Source organism: Ursus arctos, unplaced genomic scaffold, assembly GCF_023065955.2.
Source record: "Ursus arctos isolate Adak ecotype North America unplaced genomic scaffold, UrsArc2.0 scaffold_8, whole genome shotgun sequence".
Classification (NCBI taxonomy): domain Eukaryota; kingdom Metazoa; phylum Chordata; class Mammalia; order Carnivora; family Ursidae; genus Ursus; species Ursus arctos.
In genome coordinates, this window is record NW_026623100.1 from 46,557,585 (window position 1) to 46,577,300 (window position 19,716).

At 38.4% G+C, this 19,716-nt stretch overlaps 1 protein-coding gene and 1 non-coding gene across 2 annotated transcripts in view; one reads left to right on the top strand and one right to left on the bottom strand.

Moving 5' to 3' along the window:
* Positions 1-1,600: 1,600 nt before the first annotated feature.
* Positions 1,601-19,716, top strand: part of DNAH6 (dynein axonemal heavy chain 6) — a 201,300-nt gene continuing 183,184 nt past the window's right edge. Inside the window, exons 1-4 of the mRNA XM_026481835.4 lie at positions 1,601-1,835; positions 3,023-3,255; positions 12,698-12,874; positions 16,942-17,201. Of these exons, the coding sequence (XP_026337620.3) occupies positions 3,031-3,255; positions 12,698-12,874; positions 16,942-17,201 (662 nt within the window). The 5' untranslated portion in view covers positions 1,601-1,835; positions 3,023-3,030. The remainder of the gene's footprint in view (positions 1,836-3,022; positions 3,256-12,697; positions 12,875-16,941; positions 17,202-19,716) is intronic.
* LOC113247621 (U6 spliceosomal RNA) lies at positions 14,404-14,510 on the bottom strand. Its single transcript, XR_003313319.1, has one exon. It is a non-coding gene; the product is annotated as a U6 spliceosomal RNA (small nuclear RNA).

A 19,716-nucleotide genomic window follows, 5' to 3' on the forward strand; every position in this document is an offset into this window, starting at 1 on the left:
ATGATATCTTGCCACATTAAAAAATAAGCTTGGAGAGATTTGATGAGTAGCTTCTAATATAGCAATACGTTTACTGAACTCTATGTGTCAATGTCTTCTACCCCTCATTTTCCTTGGCTCTTAGAATGCTCTCAGCTGCATAGGTAACATTAGAATACAATTACCTTCACCAACTAAAAAAAAAAAAATTCTGGGACTAAGAAGCAATGGCCTTTGTCTCTACTATGTAAATGTTGAAGGGAACAGATTATTCACTGCACATCTGAAATGAAATTCATTTTATAAATGTGTCTAACACTGCATATTATTCTGATTTTATGTTTTGATGTATTGGGTTGGCTTTAATTTTTTTAAATTACTAGTTTATATAAATTATTATATTTTATTGGCTCTGATTGGCTTAATGTGTACCTTTTATCTCTGGTGAATTAGTATTTATGTTTACATTTGAGTTGATTTTGAATTGTTTCTAAACTGAAGTTACTCCCTTGATGTTTCCAGTATCTGATTAGGGATTAGGAGATCTGTATTCTAAGTTTTGTCTCTGCCATGACTAGCTGCCTAACCTGGAGTAAATCACTCGCTCTCGCTCTCTCTCTCTCTCTCTGGGTCTCAGTTCTTTTATTAATCAAATAGAGGAGCTGGATTAAGTGATCTGCAATCTCCATCCCAGCTCTATTGATATGTGATTCTCTACGCTATAGGTGGTGTCCTATCTAGCATGTAAAATACCTACTTGAATATATTAAGATTGAGAAAATGCTGGTTGTCTGATAGGTCAAGCACTTCATATAGGATTTGGCATTCAAGGCAAGAAACAAATATCAAAGTTAAAAAAAAAGAGGGACCAAAAAGCACAACAGAAGACGATGAGTTCCAGCAGTGATTATGTCATTTTGGAGGAGAGGCTGAAAACCAGGACTCTGCCATCTGGTATAACATTTCCTCAAGGCAGGTGAAAGGGCTGCTTCCCCTGATCACTAACTGGAATAAGACATCTTCAGTAAGCAACATGCCTCGGGCTTCGATGGGGTCGGCTCCACAAAGCATTAGCAGCAATCGTTTGGGGACTTAATTAGGTGGGCCTAAATGCCAGGAACAAGATCCAGAGTCTGCTTTGGTAAGGAGAGCGCGAGACCAAGAAATACGGGCTCATGCTGTGCCTGACACTTGGTTATTTTCCACGTGGAAGAGAACATTAGTTGAAAGGACACGGTGGGGTTGGAGAGGAAGAACAGCCCACATTCCTTCCTTACTCCCGGGAGGAGGCTGGTGGGTGGGCACAGAGATGCTGGATGGTCGCTCCCCTGCTCCTTTCGAGAGCGGAACCGAACTGTCTATACAAGACACCTCCCTCTCTGGAGATTCTTGATCCTTCTAACTAGAGAAAGTTAGATTAAAGGAACCGTCAAGTCAGTCTCGTGCCTCATGAAGGGAAACAGACTGCCGTAGGAGAAGGGAGGGAGCAAACACAGCTAGCCACCTCCTTTCACTGCCCTGACTACCCGCCTAAGCGGCAGTGGTCGGTCGCCAGCGCCGAGGAGCTACCACGCAGGTCGAGCGGGTGTTCTCCACCAACCAGCGGAGTAGAAATGTTTCGGAGGCATTGATTGGTTCAATTGGCCGGCGGGCTCAGGGACTCAGAGCTGCGGTTGGCTGAGGCGTTGCCGTGGCGACAGGTCCCGCACAGGCGCATTGCAAGTCGGTAGAGGCCGGGTGGCTGCTAGGCAACAGCAAACATTCCCGACTACAGTCAACTTTCTACTACCAGACCTGGCTTTGCTGTCTCTGGAGACCCTCGGCAGAGGTAGCTGTGGCTGCCCTAGGCGGACTTGGTGAGTCCTGAGGCATAGAGCTGTGGGGCTGGACTCCGACTTCTAGGCCAGGAAGTCCGCTTGGCTTTCGGAGCACGTAAGGATAAGGCTCAGAGAAGCAGAGAAAGTCAGTGGAAAAGCATTCAGTGGCCCTTTACTACCTACTTATCGTTTTAGAGGGGTGGAAAGTGAGCAATAGAGGTGTCAGGAGATTTGTGGAAGATCTCACACGGAGTGATCAGATCTGGACTGCGCTAATCAATATGGTAGCCACTAGTGGCGAGTCTGAGTTGAGATCTGCTCTAAATGTGAAGTCGAAGATGTAGTAACAAACAATGAAATAAAACATTAATAAGTTTTATGTTGATTACACGTTGAAATGAGAATGTTTTGGATACGTTAAATAAAGCACATTGTTAAAATTTATTTCAACAATCCCTTTTTTTGGGTTTTTTAATATGGCTACTTGGAAAATTAAAATTGCATAGGAGATTCTGATGGGCCGGCACAGATCTAGACTAAAACCCAGGCCTGCTGACACCTGTTTCAACACCGTATGTGCTATGGTATTATTTTGAAGGAAAGTGTCTCCACCCATCTGGTGGGGTGGGATTGTGAGTGGTGGAGGATGCAAGACCACTACTAGAGGCTCATAGTTCTAGTGTTATGAATCAGAATGTGCATTTTAACAGTTTCCTCACGCATATGAGAGCTCCAGGAGCAGTGTTTTAGGATTTAGTCCTCAACTCCTATTTTTCCCTTTGGTTGTTTCTTGTTTTAGTTTTGGGTTTGGGGGTACCTAGGCTGTATTTCTCAGATTGCCTGCATTAAAATTACCTACATTTTGAACAAGCTCCCCTGGAGATATTTTGCATACCGAAGCATGAAAAACATTGATCTCAATACTAATTACAATTCTTTTCATCCTTCCAAATCTAGACCAGTATGGTCCCCAAATAAGTGACACCTGCAGCATCTAATAACTTGTTAGAAATGCAAACTCCTGGATCCCAGCTACTCGAAGGCCAGGCATTTTCATTTCTCTGATTCAAGTCCTTAGTTTGGAGGAAATGGGTAACTTTGTGGGTTTTCTTTAGAGGTGAGCAAATTCAGCACTCCTTAGCTCTTAAGTCACTTCCACTAGTCCCATTACCCCAGTTCTTGTGCTCTACTTTTCATTTTTCTTTTGCTGGCCCTACTTTTTGCAGGAGTGAGAATGGCTTTTCACACCTCAGAGAAAGATATCGAACTGAAAAATATTGAAGAGCAGGTGGAAAACCCTGCCCTTGAAAGACTGAACAGTATAACAGCAAAGGGAAGACTGAGTTTTGTAGTACCCACAGAAAATGAATCTGACACACAATTCCTGACATTTAGGCATATTACCAAAGCTCAAGAGAGAACGAGAAAACGACAGCAGCCTATAAAGCTAGAGCCTCTGGTAAGTTCAAAAACCAGCACTTAGCCACTTTTAGCTGCACAGGAGGCAAAAAATTTCTATGGGGGATGGTCATTTCCAGACTCTTAATTGACAAAGAGGAATGAAAACCTACAAGTTTGTTTATGAAGCTGTAAACACTGTAAACATTTGTTAAAAAAAAAACTGAGTTCTAGGCACTGTTCAAGGTGGGGGGATATAGTTGTGAACAAAGTTTTCTAGCAGATAAATCCTCTCTAGGACTATGTACAGTACAGGTAATTATGTAAGTTGTAAGGCTCTTTGAGATATTACAGTACCATTTAATATTGGTACCATCAGGAAGAGTAATATATATGTTATATACATATAGTTATATCAATTTATAACTTTTAAAGTAAATGCCTATTGTCCTGAAAATTTTTGTGCATGTCTGAAAATACTTAATTTTAAGAATCCATTTGTGCCCTTGGATAATTCTAAATCCATGGAAAGGAGCAGTGAACGTGCATAAAGTAAAAAGTGAAGGTTATCACTCCCACGCTGGGACATTACTTACTGCTGTTAGCAGTTGCCCTGTAGGCTGTTTATATGTTTATTCAAGTGTGCGTGCGCACGCGCATGCATGCGTAAAAATATATATAAAATAAGATTATACAATACATACTGATTTTCAAAGTGAGGTAAACATACAGAAATTGTTCCAATCCGTGCATAATGAGCTATCTTTTCTAACAGTGGCACCGTATTTTGTTGCATGGGTGTGCCATAATAGAGTATCCATTAACTGGGGTCCTATTGATGGCAGTTCAGCTTATTTGCTACTTGTTTTGTTGTTGTTTTTTATTTTGTGATTACAGATAATGCTGCATCGAATGGCCTTGCCCTTGTACATATAAAGATGGATTCCTAGAAGTGTCATTTTATAGGTCATAGACTTCTGTACATTTTTGATTTTGAAAAATATTGCTCAATTGCAGTTGAGATTTAGCCAGTTTAGCTTTCTACCTGCAGCGTAGTAGAAGGCCCATTTGCAGCGCCTGGGTGGCTCAGTCGAGTAAGCATCTACCTTCGCTCAGGTCATGATCCTGGGGTCCTGGGATCGCTCCCTGCTCAGCGGAGAGCCTGCTTCTCCCCTTCCCCTCACCCTGCTCATGCTCTCTCTCGCTCTCACTCTCTCTCTCAAGTAAATAAATAAAATCTTAAAAAAAAAGAAGAAGAAGAAGAAGAAGGCCCATTTGCCCACATCTTCACTAAACCTGATGTTCAGTTCTTTTATTTTTGCTAGACTGATAGGTTAAAATGGCATCACATTCTTGTAATTTGCATCTTATTAGTAAAGCGTATTTTCATTCATTCATTGGCATATTACTATTTTGTGGATTCTGTTCATAATCTTTGGCCACTTTAAAATTAGATTGTTGGGGCACCTGGCTGGCTCAGTGGGTAGAGCGTGCAACTCTTGATCTCAGGGTTGAGAGTTCAGGCCCGTGTTGGGTGTAAAGTTTGCTTAAAAATAAAATCTTAAAAAAAATCAGATTGTTTACCTTTTTCCCTATCAATTTATGAGTTTAAAAAACATATATATTATGAATGTTAATCCTTATTCCAATGTTTCTCAAACTTCAGTACTCATTCCTTTTGAAGGAAGACATTCCTGAGCTTCCATAGTTCTGATTTGTTCTTTTAATTTTAGGTTACTTTATGGCGCTGACGTCCGCTGTCTCTTCTAGGGAGTTCATTCCGTGGGCCTCTACTACGTGTGTGGGGCAACAGGGCCTTCCTATCATTTTTCTCCCATGGACTTAGTATGAAAGCTTTTACATTTATTTCTCTGTAGCATATTTACCTTCACTTGGCAAAAGTATAACATTAACCCTTTATGATTAAAGCTGTTCTACTTGTCTTCAGTGCAATTAATTCATGTTTAATGAATGTTTATTATGTACCCACTATGCACCAGGCTTTGGGCCATGCTCTGGGAATATGGCAATGAACAAAGCAGACAAGATTTCTGTTGACATTCTAGTAACCCTAAATAAATAGACTGAACAATGTCATGTAATGATAGGTGTTATTAAGAAAATAATACAGGGAATGTGGTGGACACAAATGGCAGACTACGTTAGGTTGTGTGACTACAAGGGTCTCCTTAAGATGTCATCTGAACAAGTCCCAGACTATAGCCAATATCACCTGCCACACGTGAATGGACAAGCCATCGGCTGAGTCCAGTCCCCAGCCTTTGAGCTGTCTCAGCTAATGCTCTAATGGAGCAGAGGCAAGCTGTCCCCAGTGAGTTCTGCCTAAATTGTAGATTTTTGAGCAAAATAAATGGAAATGTTTTTTAAGTCATTAAGTGAATGACTTAATTGTAGATTTTTGAGCAAAATAAATGGAAATGTTTTTTAAGTCATTAAGTGAATGACAATCCATGAATATGGTAATTCATACAGTATTAAAAATAACAAGGAATAAAGTGAAAACTGTCTGAATTTCCATCATGCAGAAAGTAGCTTTGTATTCAAGTGACTGATTTCATGGGCATGGGTATCTGTAGTTTGATTTGCTCATATAGAGTTAATACTGTGGTCTGTTCTTTTTATGATTGCTGCCCCTTCTCTCTTTCCTTCCCCTTCATTTTCCTCTTCTCCTCTTCCTACCCCTTCCCCCTCATTCCTCCTTTCTCTCCCTTCCTCCTTCCCACCCCCTTTCTCTCTTCTGTTCTTCTTTCACATTTTTTCCTTGTAATTCTCCCATCTCAGAGCCTCTTGTCTATGGTATCTAAGGTTAACAGCAATCTAGTGTATACCCCTTCTTGCCTTTCTCCACACTCAGTTTTATACAAATGGATAAATACACGCAAAACACATATTTAGACTGTTGGACATTTGTCTTAAAACATATTATAAATATAAATATAGTACTTTACATGTTGCTTTTTACACCTAAATATACATTGTAGGACTTCCTCAAGATCAGATGATATTTCTTTTTTTAGAGAGAGAAAGTGCGAGTGTGTGTCAGGGGAGGTGGGGGGGGCAGCATGGGGTGCGGAGGGACAGAGAGAATCCCAGATAGGCCCCACACCTGGTGCACCATTCCCAGCCTGGAACCTGACATCAGGCTCAGTCTCACAATACTGAGATCATGACCTGAGCTGAAGTCAAGAGTCAGAGAGGCTTAACTGACTGAGCCACCCAGAGGCCCTTCGGATGATATTTCTGTAACATTCTTTTTAATGGTTGCCTATCCCATTAAAGTATCGCATTGCATGAATATTCCATAATTTATTAAATCATTCTATTTTGGCACATTTGTTTTACAAATATTTACAGTGGTGCAGCAAAATCTTTGTATTATCCATCCTGACTGGTGCTTATATGCTTGTGGGATAGAGTTCTATGATTGGTATTATTAGGTTAAAGAGAAAAAAACATCTATGTAATTTTATTTGATTCACACACATTTTACTTGGGGACCAGTTTCTCAAACCAGTGCCTATGTGATGCCTAAATTAAATTTCACTTTCACCCTTTCCTAGGTTTTCCTGCCTTTTACTGCCTGATTAGGAGGGCTGAAACTGTACCCTCACACCACCTACTGCTAATATCTCTCCCTGCAATTAGTGTTAAGGGGTCCTGTTCTTATCGGAATTGCAGCGTTCTCTTTGTACTGGACTTTCGTTTTCTTTCCATTGACCACGAGTTTATACTCATTCTGTTGACAGCATTTCCCCACATCTTCTTCCATTTTACTCTTCTTTATTTTTGTACTTTACATTTAAAGCTTTCATTCATGTGAACTTTTAAATCTGATGTGAAGAGACTAACTTCATTTTCTTCAAAATGTTTGGCTAGCACCAAGTTTTCCCCACTAAATTAAAACACCACCTTTGTCATGTACAAAATTCTCATATCTGGTGAGGCCTACTTACAGATTCTTGATTCTTTTCTCTACTGATCTAACCACAGTGTTTTGGTTACAGTGGCTTTGTGGCATTTTTTTGATAAGTAGAAAGCAACCGCTTCCTCACTATTCTTATTTTTTATATATTCTCTGTTTTAGATAGTTATCCTTCCATATAAACTTTAAAATTTGTCCTTCTTAGATAAGTAATAAAATGTACAGAAGTTGCCCAGTTAAAGTCTATTTTCTCCCACTGTTCCTCATCCATCCAGCTTCCTTCTCTGGAGGCAGCCAATCCAATGGTAAGCATGTGTTGTGTATGCTTTCAGAGATGTAGTCTGCTGTCTAAGCCTAAACTAGCACACTAAACAAATTCTGCCCCTTGCTTTCTTCATTTAATACATAACTTGGAGATCATTTCATATCAGTTCAAAAGGTTTTTTATATCAATGTTCTTTATAGCTCGTAATATCCGACTATAGATGAATGTGCCATAATTTATTTAGCAAGCCCCAAATTTATAGATTACTAGGTTTTTAAAATAGTATTTTTTTGACAACAGTGTTACAGTGAATAATCTCGTACATATGTCATCTCATACATGTAAGCTTCTATCTGTAGGCAGACTTCCTAGAGATGGGATTGCCAACTCAAAACATATGTACGTTTGTAATTTTGGTTAGTAAATTTTGTTGCTTCAGTAATAGAAGAAAAATGCTATCTCAGAGTAGTTTTTTTTTTTTAAAGATTTTATTTATTCATGTGACAGAGACAGCCAGAGAGAGAGGGAACACAGCAGGGGAGTGGGAGAGGAAGAAGCAGGCTCCCAGCGGAGGAGCCCAATGTGGGGCTCGATCCTGGAATGCCAGGATCACGCCCTGAGCCGAAGGCAGACGCTCAACGACTGCGCTACCCAGGCGCCCCTCAGAGTAGTTTTAATTTAAATTTCTTTTTTGAATAAGATTGAACATCTTTTCATATGTTTAGGAGTTATTGTTTTTCTGTCTGTGAACTATATGGATCTTCATGTCTTATTTTCTAATTGGGTAGTTGGTATTTTTCTTATTGATTTGCATGATCTCTTCATATATTAGGAAATAAGCCCCTTATCTGCGATAAGCATGATAAAAGTTTCAAGTTTTGTTTTAGTTCCTAATTTTTATGTAATTGAGTAATTTATGTCTTCTGAGTTTTATGTAATACTTAGGCCCTACATTTAGCAAGATTGTATAGATAAAATTATCTAGTGATGTCATAGATACTTTTCTTTAAAAATTACCTTAAGATTATTTTGATTACTTTTGTTATTTTACATTTAAATATTTGATCTATTCAGAATTTTTCCCAGTGTAATGAATGAGAGGATCCAACTTTTTCCCTAATAGCTACCCAGTTATCTCATTATTATTTATTGAATAATATTATTTTCCTAAAATTATCACCTTTATTATAGACTCAGTTCCCTTTTATATTTTGGGATCCATTACTGGATTTTCTGTCTTTTTTTTTTTTAAGATTTTATTTATTTATTTGTCTGACAGAGAGAGAGGCAGCGAGAGAGGGAACACAAGCAGGGGGAGTGGGAGAGGGAGAAGCAGACTTCCCGCTAAGCAGGGAGCCCGATGCGGAGCTCGATCCCAGCATTCTGAGATCGTGACCTGAGCCGAAGGTAGATGCTTAACAACTGAGCCACCCAGGCCCCCCCCCCCACATTACTGGACTTTCTATACTGATTCATTGATCTGTTTTCCTATTCATGTGTCCAAAATACAGTTTTAATTATTGTAGTTTTATAACATTTTAATATCTGGCAGGGCTGGTCTTCATTGATCACTCTTCCACCCCCCCCCCCCCAGAACTTTTGTGGCTATTCTTTTTAATTTATTTTTATGTATTAAATTTAGGGTCAGATTGTTTAATCTCCAGGACATCCTGTCAGGATCAAATTAAATTTATAGATTAACTTAAAATTGACTTTTATTATAATTAATTTTCAATTCAAGAACAAAATAGAATTTTATCTTTTTGCTTTTTCTTCCATGACCATCATGAGTGTTTTAAAGTCTTCTTCATATGACTTTTACTTATTCCGTATTAAGTTTATGAACAGGTTTTATTTCTGGATGCTGATTTTGTGCTAGTTTTTTTGTTCATTCTCTCAGGTGTTTCAGGCAAACAATAAAATCATCTGATAGTAATGACACTTTTGCCACCTTCTTTCCGATTTTTATATTCATACTGTGTCTTTGGACTATTGCGTTGGCTAATACCTGGGGAATATTAGAAATGACGGTGGGGACAGTAGACATTTTTTGTTTTTCTCCTGAGATTAGTAGGAATGTTTCTAAGTCTTCCTCATTTAAGCATGATATTAGCCATTGAGATTTTTTAGGAAGTATCTGTCCTTTCTTGATTAATGTTTTTATCAAAAATAGATTTTTATAAAAAAAATCATAAATAGGAACACCTAGCTGGCTCAGTCAGAAGAGCATGCTACTCTTGATCTCAGGGTCATGAGTTTGAGCCCTGCGTTGGGTGCGGAGATTACATAAACAAACAAACATAAACTTTAACAAAGTCAAATAGATTTTTATCAAAATAGTTGAATTTTATCAAATGCTTTTTTGACATATATGAAGATGAGCACGTGATTTTTCCCACAATTAGCATTTGGCATTTCCTTATACTTCTGCAGGTTTTGTTTTTCATTCCCTGTGAGATTTTATAGTTTGCTATAATAAAGTCCTGTGTTTTTCTTGTTAAATTGTTAAATATTTCAACCTCAGTTTTTTATTGTGATCCAGTTTCTGTTTATTTTTAAAACAGAGAAAAGCAAATGGATTTTGTATGTTTACTTTGTAACCAGAAACCTCACCAATATTCTTTTAGATCCTTATAGTTACTTTAGTAGTTAGGCTTTTATTTTTAATGTATGTAATAAATATCATTGATAGATAATTTTTCTGTTTACTTTGTAACCAGAAACCTCACCAATATTCTTTTAAATCCTTATAGTTACTTTAGTAGTTAGGCTTTTATTTTTACTGTATGTAATAAATATCATTGATAGATAATTTTTTAGATTAGGAGTCACTATGGCCCGTGGGTCAAATCCAGTCCTATAACCTGTTTTTGTAAATAATGTTTTATTGGATCACAGTGGTAACCATTTATTTTCGTATCATCTAAGGCTGCTTTGGTGGTGCAATGGTAGAGTAGTTGTGACAGAGACCATCTGGCCCACAAAGCACAACATATTTACTGTCTGGTCCTTTACAGAAAAAGTTTACCAATCCCTGTTCTAGATGCTTCCGTTTGAGAATTGAAAAATGAAGTTGGTAGTGAAAATAGTGATAGCGATCTTATTCTTGATTTTCGTAATGGCTTTAGGTTTTTACTATTTAGGGTGATTGAGGTTTGCTGCTGATTTTTCTGAATAGTTATATTAAGAGCTTTTCCTCTGGGGGCGCCTGGGTGGCTCAGTCGTTAAGCGTCTGCCTTCAGCTCAGGTCATGATCCCAGAGGATTCTGGGATTGAGCCACCCGTCGGGCTCCCTGCTCAGTGGGAAGCCTGCTTCTCCCTCTCCCATTCCCCCTGCTCGTGTTCCCTCTCTCGCTGCCTCTCTCTCTGTCAAATAAATAAATAAAATCTTTAAAAAAAAAGAAGTTTTCCTCTGTTTCTATTTTATTATTATGAAAATTTCAAATATACAAAAAGTACAAAGAGAAATATAGTAAATAAGTATGTGTATCCCAAGTTAATAATGTTGAATTTTGCTTAGTTTGAGTCAATATCTATTTTTAAAGGAATGTTACAGATACATTTCAAATACCTTTTATACCCCATTTTAGTCTCAATGCCCTTTCTCCTTTCTTGGAGATGATCACTGCTATGGTTTATGTGAATCTATCTAATTTTTTGTATTTTTGCCAGTTTGTTTGAGAAATTCAATTTCTCCCAACATTTTACTATAAAAAGTTTCAAATATACAGAAAAGTTGAAATAATTATAAAATGAATACTTATATACCATGTACCTATATTCAAAAATTGTTAGTATTTTGCCATATTTGCTTTCTTTCTCTTTCTATATGTACATATATGCTTGTTGCTTTGTTATTTAAAAGTAAAGTGTAAGGGACTTCTTGAAGCTGAAATGAAAGGGGACTATAGTTAGTAACAGGAAAACATGAAAGTATGAATCTCACTGGTAAAGGTGAATATACAGTAAAATTCAGAATGATCTAATGTAAAGGTGGTCGATTAATCACTTATTTATAAAGCTAGTTGAAGGTTGAAAGACAAAAGTAGTAAAAATATAGCTGTAATATTTTGTTGTGAATACACAAGATAAAAAGATATAAATTGTGATATTAAATGTTGGCGGGGGTTCCCTTTTCTCCACATTCTCACAAACACTTGTTTCTTGTCTTTTTGATAATAGCCATTCTGACAGGTATAAGGTGGTATCTCATTATGGTTTTGATTTGCATTTCTCTGATTATTAGTGATGTCGAGCATCTTTTCAAATGCTTGCTGGCCATCTGTATGTCTTCTTTAGAAAAAAATGTCTGTACAGATCCTCTGCCCATTTTTTAATTGGATTATTTTGTTTTTGCTATTGAGTTCTATGAGTTCTCTATATATTTTGCAAATATGTATGTATATATATCACTATATGATTTGCAAATACTTTCTCCCACTTGTTGATGGTTTCATTTGCTGTGCAGAAGCTTTTATCCCCCTTCATACCTTGTGATTCTGGTCTGTGTTTCTTTTCCACACTGTTATACGGCTGAGATCCTCTCGCTTCCATCTATGTAGTTTTTCCCTTTCTTCAGTGAGTGGCTCAAGTGGGATTTTTAGCCAAAACCACATGTAATTTACACACACTTGAAAGCTTAACAGCTGATTCCTCTGCTTATTCCCAAGGTTTTTTTTTTTTTTTTTCACTCCAGTTGTGAGAAATTAGCTATCATGCTAACAATCATAATGCTTAGAAACTTAAAGCCATTATGGTGAATTCCTTGCATTGGTATATCATGTTGAATGCTGGATTTTATTGCATTAATCTGAAATTTGATCAGCCTAATATAATGCCACAATTTCTCTTATTTGTTTATTTGTTTATTTTTGGCACAATTTCTTTTGGCTCTTCAATCAGTTATAGCTATGGGAATTGATTAATGACTTTTCGGTAGAATGCAAGGATTGTACAGTTCTTCCCACAATAACTGTGGTAGTGAATGGTGGGGGTTTGTAATACACAATTACTGGATATGTGATTTCATGCTTCTGAGGCTTTTGTGTCAGCATGTTACTCCTAGAAGTACTCATTGGTAATTAAGGGACAGAATTAATAGAAACCAAATAGAAAATTCTTAGTCTAGTGATAGACCATGGCCCCACCATGGTGATAACTACCACAATGATTGTGACTTCAATAGGAAATTAGTACAGAGAGATCAATTTCCAACAGGAGTAGTCTCCAAAGTGAAGAATAAGACAAGTTCATGTTAATATTAAAAAGATTAACATGTCTCTTTATTCCCCAAAGCCAGTGCTAAAAGTCTACCAAGATCATAAGAGGCCAGAATACATATATGAGCAGAACCGACTTCGGTTAATCGCTTCTGGAATCCTAAAAGCTCCAAGAAGCACTGAAGAAAGAGGTTCTGCCAAAGTGTCTATTCAGTTTCCTGAACACCAACGTCCTATGGTGAAGAAGAAACAGGTATGCCATTGAAGTATTTAATTGAGCCTTTCACTTTAATTTTCGTTTCCAATAGCATTGCTAACATGCTTTAAACTCATAAGAATAATTGCAAGACTTTTCTCTACGAGGTTGCACAATATATTTGGGGAATACCATACTTCTCAGTTCTTATTCCAAGAAACTTAGACAGTAGAGGAAAATCATAAAGGAAAACTTGTAGCATCAATTCAGCGTCCTCTGATCTCTTGCATATTAAAAGAAGACATACTAGTGTTTTAAATTTTATTTTACCATTTATGAAATTTTCATCATTATTACCCAGAATGACAATCTTTGAAGACCGTGGTGAAGGGCAATAAAATAGAAACTAAACCAGCTAGAAAGACAACTTCTGTAATTGGTGAGTTGTAGTGTGGGAAGGTGCCTTGAAAGGAGTAAGTGAATTGTAGCTCTGAGGAGAAAGTGCCAGAGTGCAGCTTTCTATAAATACTTGTAGATAACTAAACGGAATAGAAGCTGGAGAAGATGTGGACACACCCATGATAAAAATGCCAATAGAGCTGAGAATTCTCTGAGCTTTTTATGGAGAGGATCCTTCGAGACCTGTTAAACATTTCAGTGCTAGTGTCTTTCAGGCTTTGGGCTAGAATACTAGAGAGGAAGAGATGGAGACAGATTCCATCCTTGAAGACTGCAGAATCTGATGGTGGGTAGAAGGACAAGTGAACACTCAAACTCAGTGGGGTGTGATCAGAGCTCTCGTTGGTCATTTAAGGTGCAAAACTGTGGCAAACTGAACAGAAGGGAATGCTTGCACCTGGTGGTGAGGGGAAGGGTCAGTGGAAAAAATGCCACTGTAGGGAATGGCACTAGGCTGGGAGGAATGAATGGAAAGTTATAAGGTAGATCAGGTGGGAGAGTGGTGGGCTTGAGAAGCTGGCTGGAAGGAGGCTCACTGTGGGTGTGGGTGAGATCCCCCTCAAAGAATATTACATGATCAACTGTATGAAATTATAAAGCATCAGTTATTTTCGTTTCTGTGAAGTAGGAAAGGAGAACAAGCTATCTTAAGTAGGGCCAAGAAAGTTCTGACTGCCCATAAATTAGTTTATTTGGTATGAAGTGGGCATCATGATCTTGAATTCAGAGGAGAGGAATGAAGGGAGGGGGCTAAAAGGGAATGTTAAATTGTGTGTTATGCCTGGTTGTAGCTGTAACTAAGTGAAGAATTCAGTAAGAGCTAGGGGTTAAAGGGAAATGTACAGGAAAGGGGATAGTCCATATAAAAGGAGAAGGGTATTCTGAGAAGAGGGTCATTTTGAAGGGATATTGATTTCTCAGAATGACTTTTTTTTTTAAGATTTTATTTATTTATTCGACAGAGACAGAGACAGCCAGCGAGAGAGGGAACACAAGCAGGGGGAGCGGGAGAGGAAGAAGCAGGCTCATAGTGGAAGAGCCTGATGTGGGGCTCAATCCCATAACGCCGGGATCACGCCCTGAGCCGAAGGCAGACGCTTAACTGCTATGCTACCCAGGCGCCCCTAAAAAATATGGAACGCTTCACAAATTTGCGTGTCATCCTTGCGCAGGGGCCATGCTAATCTTCTCTGTATCGTTCCAATTTTAGTATATGTGCTGCTGAAGCGAGCACCAGAATGACTTTAAAATGGAAATGTACCAATGAGGATTCCCTGGGAGATAAAAGAAGGCAGTTAGAGGCATTGCTTCTGGTAATTAAGGAAGATTGACTTAACAAATTGGACTGGACATCCATCATAGAGAACACTACTGGTGTTCTATACTTTATAAATAAATGCTTCCTGGGGCACCTCGTGGCTCAATAGGTTAAGCATCTGTCTTCGCTTCAGGTCATGATCTCAGGGTCCTGGGATTGAGCCCTGTGTCAGGCTCAGCGGGGAGTCTGCTTCTCCCTCTCCCTCTGCCCCTACCCCCACTCGTGCACCTGCTCAAGTGTGTGCTCTCTCTCTCTCTCTCTCTCAAATAAATAAAATCTTTAAATACATACATACTTCATTCTCTTTCCACCACCCCCACAAAATCTGAACTTATGTGGCTGCTTAAATTGAATCACATTTTTTCACTGAGTTGCATAACTGGAAATACGTACTCGGATGAAAATATATAGGCTTATTGTTGAAGAAATCTTGTACTTAGAAGGCAGCAAAACGTTTGGAGGGATATAATAAAGGAAACACGTGCATTTTGTGTTAAAATATTAATACTGTAGTCCCATAAAAATATTAAAGTTGACTACAGCCCTTGTTGAAACATTGGGACAAGACAATGTGTATTTTCTCTGGTGTAGGGGTGTTTAGTTTGGCCTATTCTTTTACATAAGAAAACAGTGTTGTTGCTGCTGTCCCTGGCCGTTAAGTAAAAAAACCACATTGTATCTTTTGAGTTCAAAGATGTATTTTCTTCAGCTCTAAAACTTTCCAAGATTTTTGTCTGAAACTCTTATTCAGTGGGGTATATTTAATGAGAGATGGAGAGTGATGGAATCTGTGAATACAAACTTTCTGGGGACATTGTTCCATAGAACTTGTGGTAATCAATGTCTCATAGAAATGGCAACCCCGGGGTGCCTGGGTGGCTCAGTCGTGTAAGTGTCTGCCTTTGGCTCAGGTCATGATCCCAGGGTCCTTGGATCAAGCCCCTTGGATCAGGTCCTCAGTGGGGAGCCTGCTTCTCCCTCTCTCTCTGCCTCTCCCCCTGCTTGTGCTTTCTTATTCTCTCTGTCAAATAAATAAATAAAATCTTAAAAAAAGAGAGAAAGAAATGGCAGCCTCTGTTAGCTATGCTAACAGGCAATAAAATAAAGATATCATTTATATATTTACATCAATTATTCAACAAAGCAGTTCTGTGATAGTGATTCTTTCCTCTGAATGCCAATTGCTCCTCTACTGGTGAGACCAGGTGATGACTGTTGGAGTTAGTGTCAAATTTCCTGAAACATGGTAATCAACCTCCTCCGCAGGAGGGGGTGTGTGTACGATGCTGCCCCAGAGTTGGCTGGGCAGGAACAAAGGAGTGTGATGGCCCTAAGAGCATGGACAGTGGAACTGGGGGAGTAGAGCAAAGTTCAAGTGTGTGAACACGGTGGGGACGTAGCTTTGGTGCTCCAGGGGTGGTCCACAGCATCCGCAGCTCCTGGGAACAGGTTAGAAACGTGAGACTGTGGACTCTAGGAAACAAACTGAGGGCTTCAGAGGGGAGGTGGGTGGGGGATTGGGATAGGTCGGTGATGGGTATTAAGGAGGGCACATATTGCATGGAGCACATATGCAAATAATGAATCATGGAACATTACATCAAAAACTAAGGATGTACTGTATGGTGACTAACATAACATAATAAAAAATTATTATTAAAAAAATAAATTTAAAAAATGTAAAAAAAAAAAAAAAAGACTGTGTCCCTTAACTGTTAAAAAAAAAAAGTGAGATCTCACGCTCCACCCCAGACTGACAGATAGAATCTGCATTTTAACAGAACACCTAGGTAATTCACATGCACATTTAAATGTGAGAAGCACAGGTTTACAGAACAGGCAATCATGAGTTTGTAACATGTATGCTTCTCCAAGGCTGTTATTATATAATGATCCCCAATACTCAATGTAACCACCCCTTACATTCACTAAAAAGAAGTTTATTATGAGCTATGGTAACAGCTGTTTAGGATTTCACTCACTGAAAAGCATTAAGGTCCTCAGAACTAGATGAGGAGATTGAGGGGAGAGACCACAGTCAAGATGGACGCAACCCCGGAGAGCTGGTAGTATTTTGATGTGATAAATACAGAGTTAAGGGAGAGAAGGTGGCAATGGGAGCAATGCTGGGGGATTTGGGAAGGGGGATGGACACCTGGATAAGGAGTACTGGGAAGGAATATATCCCTGCCTTATAATAATTTGAATTTTTCTGCTCAAAAACGTTTGCCTTTGAACCCAAACATCTCAAGCAGTATGGTAGCTAATGCTTGAGGTAATACTTTGTCATTTTTTAATACTTTGTTTTTTGGAAAAACTCATATTTTTAAAAATTGGCTTTGTTTAGATCCCGCAGTCCTCTACTGAGATGTTCGCTCCCTCCCCTAAACTGTCACGTACCGGTATTGGAAGAAGAGGCCTCTATGGGACGAGTTCCTCAGCGTACCCTAAGTACATTTTCCATGACCGGGAAGAAGTCATTAAAGCCAACATTCGTAATCCCTTGCAAATCATTAAAATAATACGTGAAAATGAACATCTTGGATTTCTTTATATGATCCCTGCAGTGCCAAGGTCTTCCACTGAATACGATACATATAATCTCAAGTGAGTTCTCTTTTATAAAACAATGTATTCAACAGTAAAAGTTTCAATTAAGATTGCAAATGTTATCCATAATTGACTGGGCATTAATGATAAATGTCAAATGTAATTTTGGTTATCATCTGATGACAAATGAATCTTAATCACAACAATGTTATTTATTTTTTCCATTTATCTTTCCTTTACTTGTAGACTTAATTTTACAGAGTAGTGCATTGTTGTGCTTCTTCTATGTTTATATTATATAATGCCATCTATTTTTAATCAGTATTCCAAAGATAGTTTTGATATTTTGTAATTACTGAGAAAAGAAGATGGCAATGTATAAAAAGTAGGTACATGATTTGCTAAACATGTTATTTCAACTTTCCTTAGTAGAGCTAAGGACTTTTTTAGAAATAAAAGGAGCTTGATAACTTAAGGTATTTATATAGATTAATAATACATACATATACTCTTGATTATTACTAAACACATTTGTTGTTGAAATAATTAGAAGAATCATACAAATGTGAGTCTGTGAATTGCTTTTTTTTAAAAAGATTTTATTTATTTGCGAGAGAGCGACAGAGATAGTGAGAGAGAGCACAAGTGGGGAGGAGAGGGAGAAGCAGGCTCCCCGCTGAGCAGGGAGTGACACAGGGCTCCATCCCAGGACCCTGGGATCATGACCTGAGCCAAAGGCAGACGCTTAACCGACTGAGCCATCCAGACATCCCTATGAATTGCTTTAAAGTTCAGCACAACAGGTAGTGGAATCTAAAGATGGTACTAGCTTTCCTCCATTGTTGTTTAGTTGGGTTGACAACAGTTGTTGAGACAGTCTTTCCTGGGAAGGTGATAGTAGGTTAGCTTTACCACCAAATTCTCATTCTCTGCTGCATGGGAAGGTAAAAGAACTCCTAAGAATTCTCTTATTCTTCCTTATACAGCACTGTAGCTTTGACTGAGTCAGGTAGCACTGAAGACAGCTCTCCTTCTGGGCAAAAGAGGGAGCGAAGAATAACATTTTAATCAAATTTTTAAATAGTAGATTTATTATAAATCTGAAAGAGCTTAGAGTGAGAAATAATTTGAAGAAAGAACAGAGATGCTTATAAGAATCCAGTCATTTGGCAAAATGTATGGATTGCCCACTGTGTAGCGTGAACTGTTGTAGGTAGTAGAGATACATTATTGAACCATCCAGATCAAAACTGCTGACTTCATGGAGCTTACATCTTAGCGGAAGGAGACAATAATAAACACAGTATCTGAGTAAATTACAGAGAACGCTAGATGGTGCTAAGTATTAGAGAAAAAAGGGAGTAGAGCAAAGGAGATTGGGAGTTCCGGAGAAGAAGTTGTGAATTAACCGGGATGTCAGGGTGCGCCTCATTGACAAGCTGCCATTTGAATAAGGACTGGAAGGAGAAGCAGTGAATGATGTGCTGGCGGGGGGAAAAGAGCATTCCAGACAGCAGGAAAGTGAATACAGATATCCCAAGGCAGGAGCATACCTGGCATATTCAAGAAGAAAAGAGAAGGCTCGTGTGACCACAGTAGAGTGAATGAGAGCTAGGGAATAGATCATGAAGGGGCTTGCCAGCCATGGTATGAACATCAGCTTTTACTCAGAAAAGTGGAGAACCATGGACAGACTTCAAGCAGAGAAGTGTTATGATCTGAATTACATTTTGAAAAGGACTGTTGTGATTGCTGTGTAGAGGTTAGACTTTTGAGAAGCAAGAGTTAAAACAGGAAGACCAATTTGAAGGCTGTAACTATTCAGGTGAGAGATGAACCAGGTGGAGGTGATGAGAAGTGGGAAATAATTTGAAGGTCAAGCCAACAGGATGTTTTTATGGACAATATGCAAGGTGGACAAGCAGGAGTCCAGAGATGAGTCCAGGATGACTTTCATGATCTGTTGACTGAGCAAGAAGAGTTGCTATTGTCTGAGACACGGAAGATTGGATGGAACAGATTTGTTGGGGGAAAAAAGGAGTTTGGGTTTGGACCTGCTAATTTTGGGATGCCAAAGATAGAAGAGAAGTGAGATGGTAGATGAAAGGAGAATTGGGGTTGAGTGAGGTTTGTTTTTTTTTGTTTTTTTTTTTAAGATGAAGAATTAACATATAATAGAATTTAAAGCCCTTTGATGTAAGAAAAAAAAAATCCCTTTAGTAGTATTGCCATCCCCACCGCTGCCTTACTAGTTCTTTATAAGTTTTTGGAGAAGAGGTTATGGATCTTAAATGGTGACTGATTGGCAAAATTGGTTTATTTGCTGATATTTAATACTTGTTGATTAATATGTGAAATGTTTTCATAGCTTTCTCTTATTTAAAAAAATCATCTAATAATCCAGATGTCAAGAAGTGCCATTTGTGATCATTCATTCCCCGTTATGAGAGGGGTCAAATTTTGCCAAATGTAAAGTGATTTTCATCTATTTACTAGCACAAGACAAAGTGTGAAAGATGAATATGGGAACTGTGCTTTTGTCCAGTTCAGGAAACTAATGGTATTTCTAGAC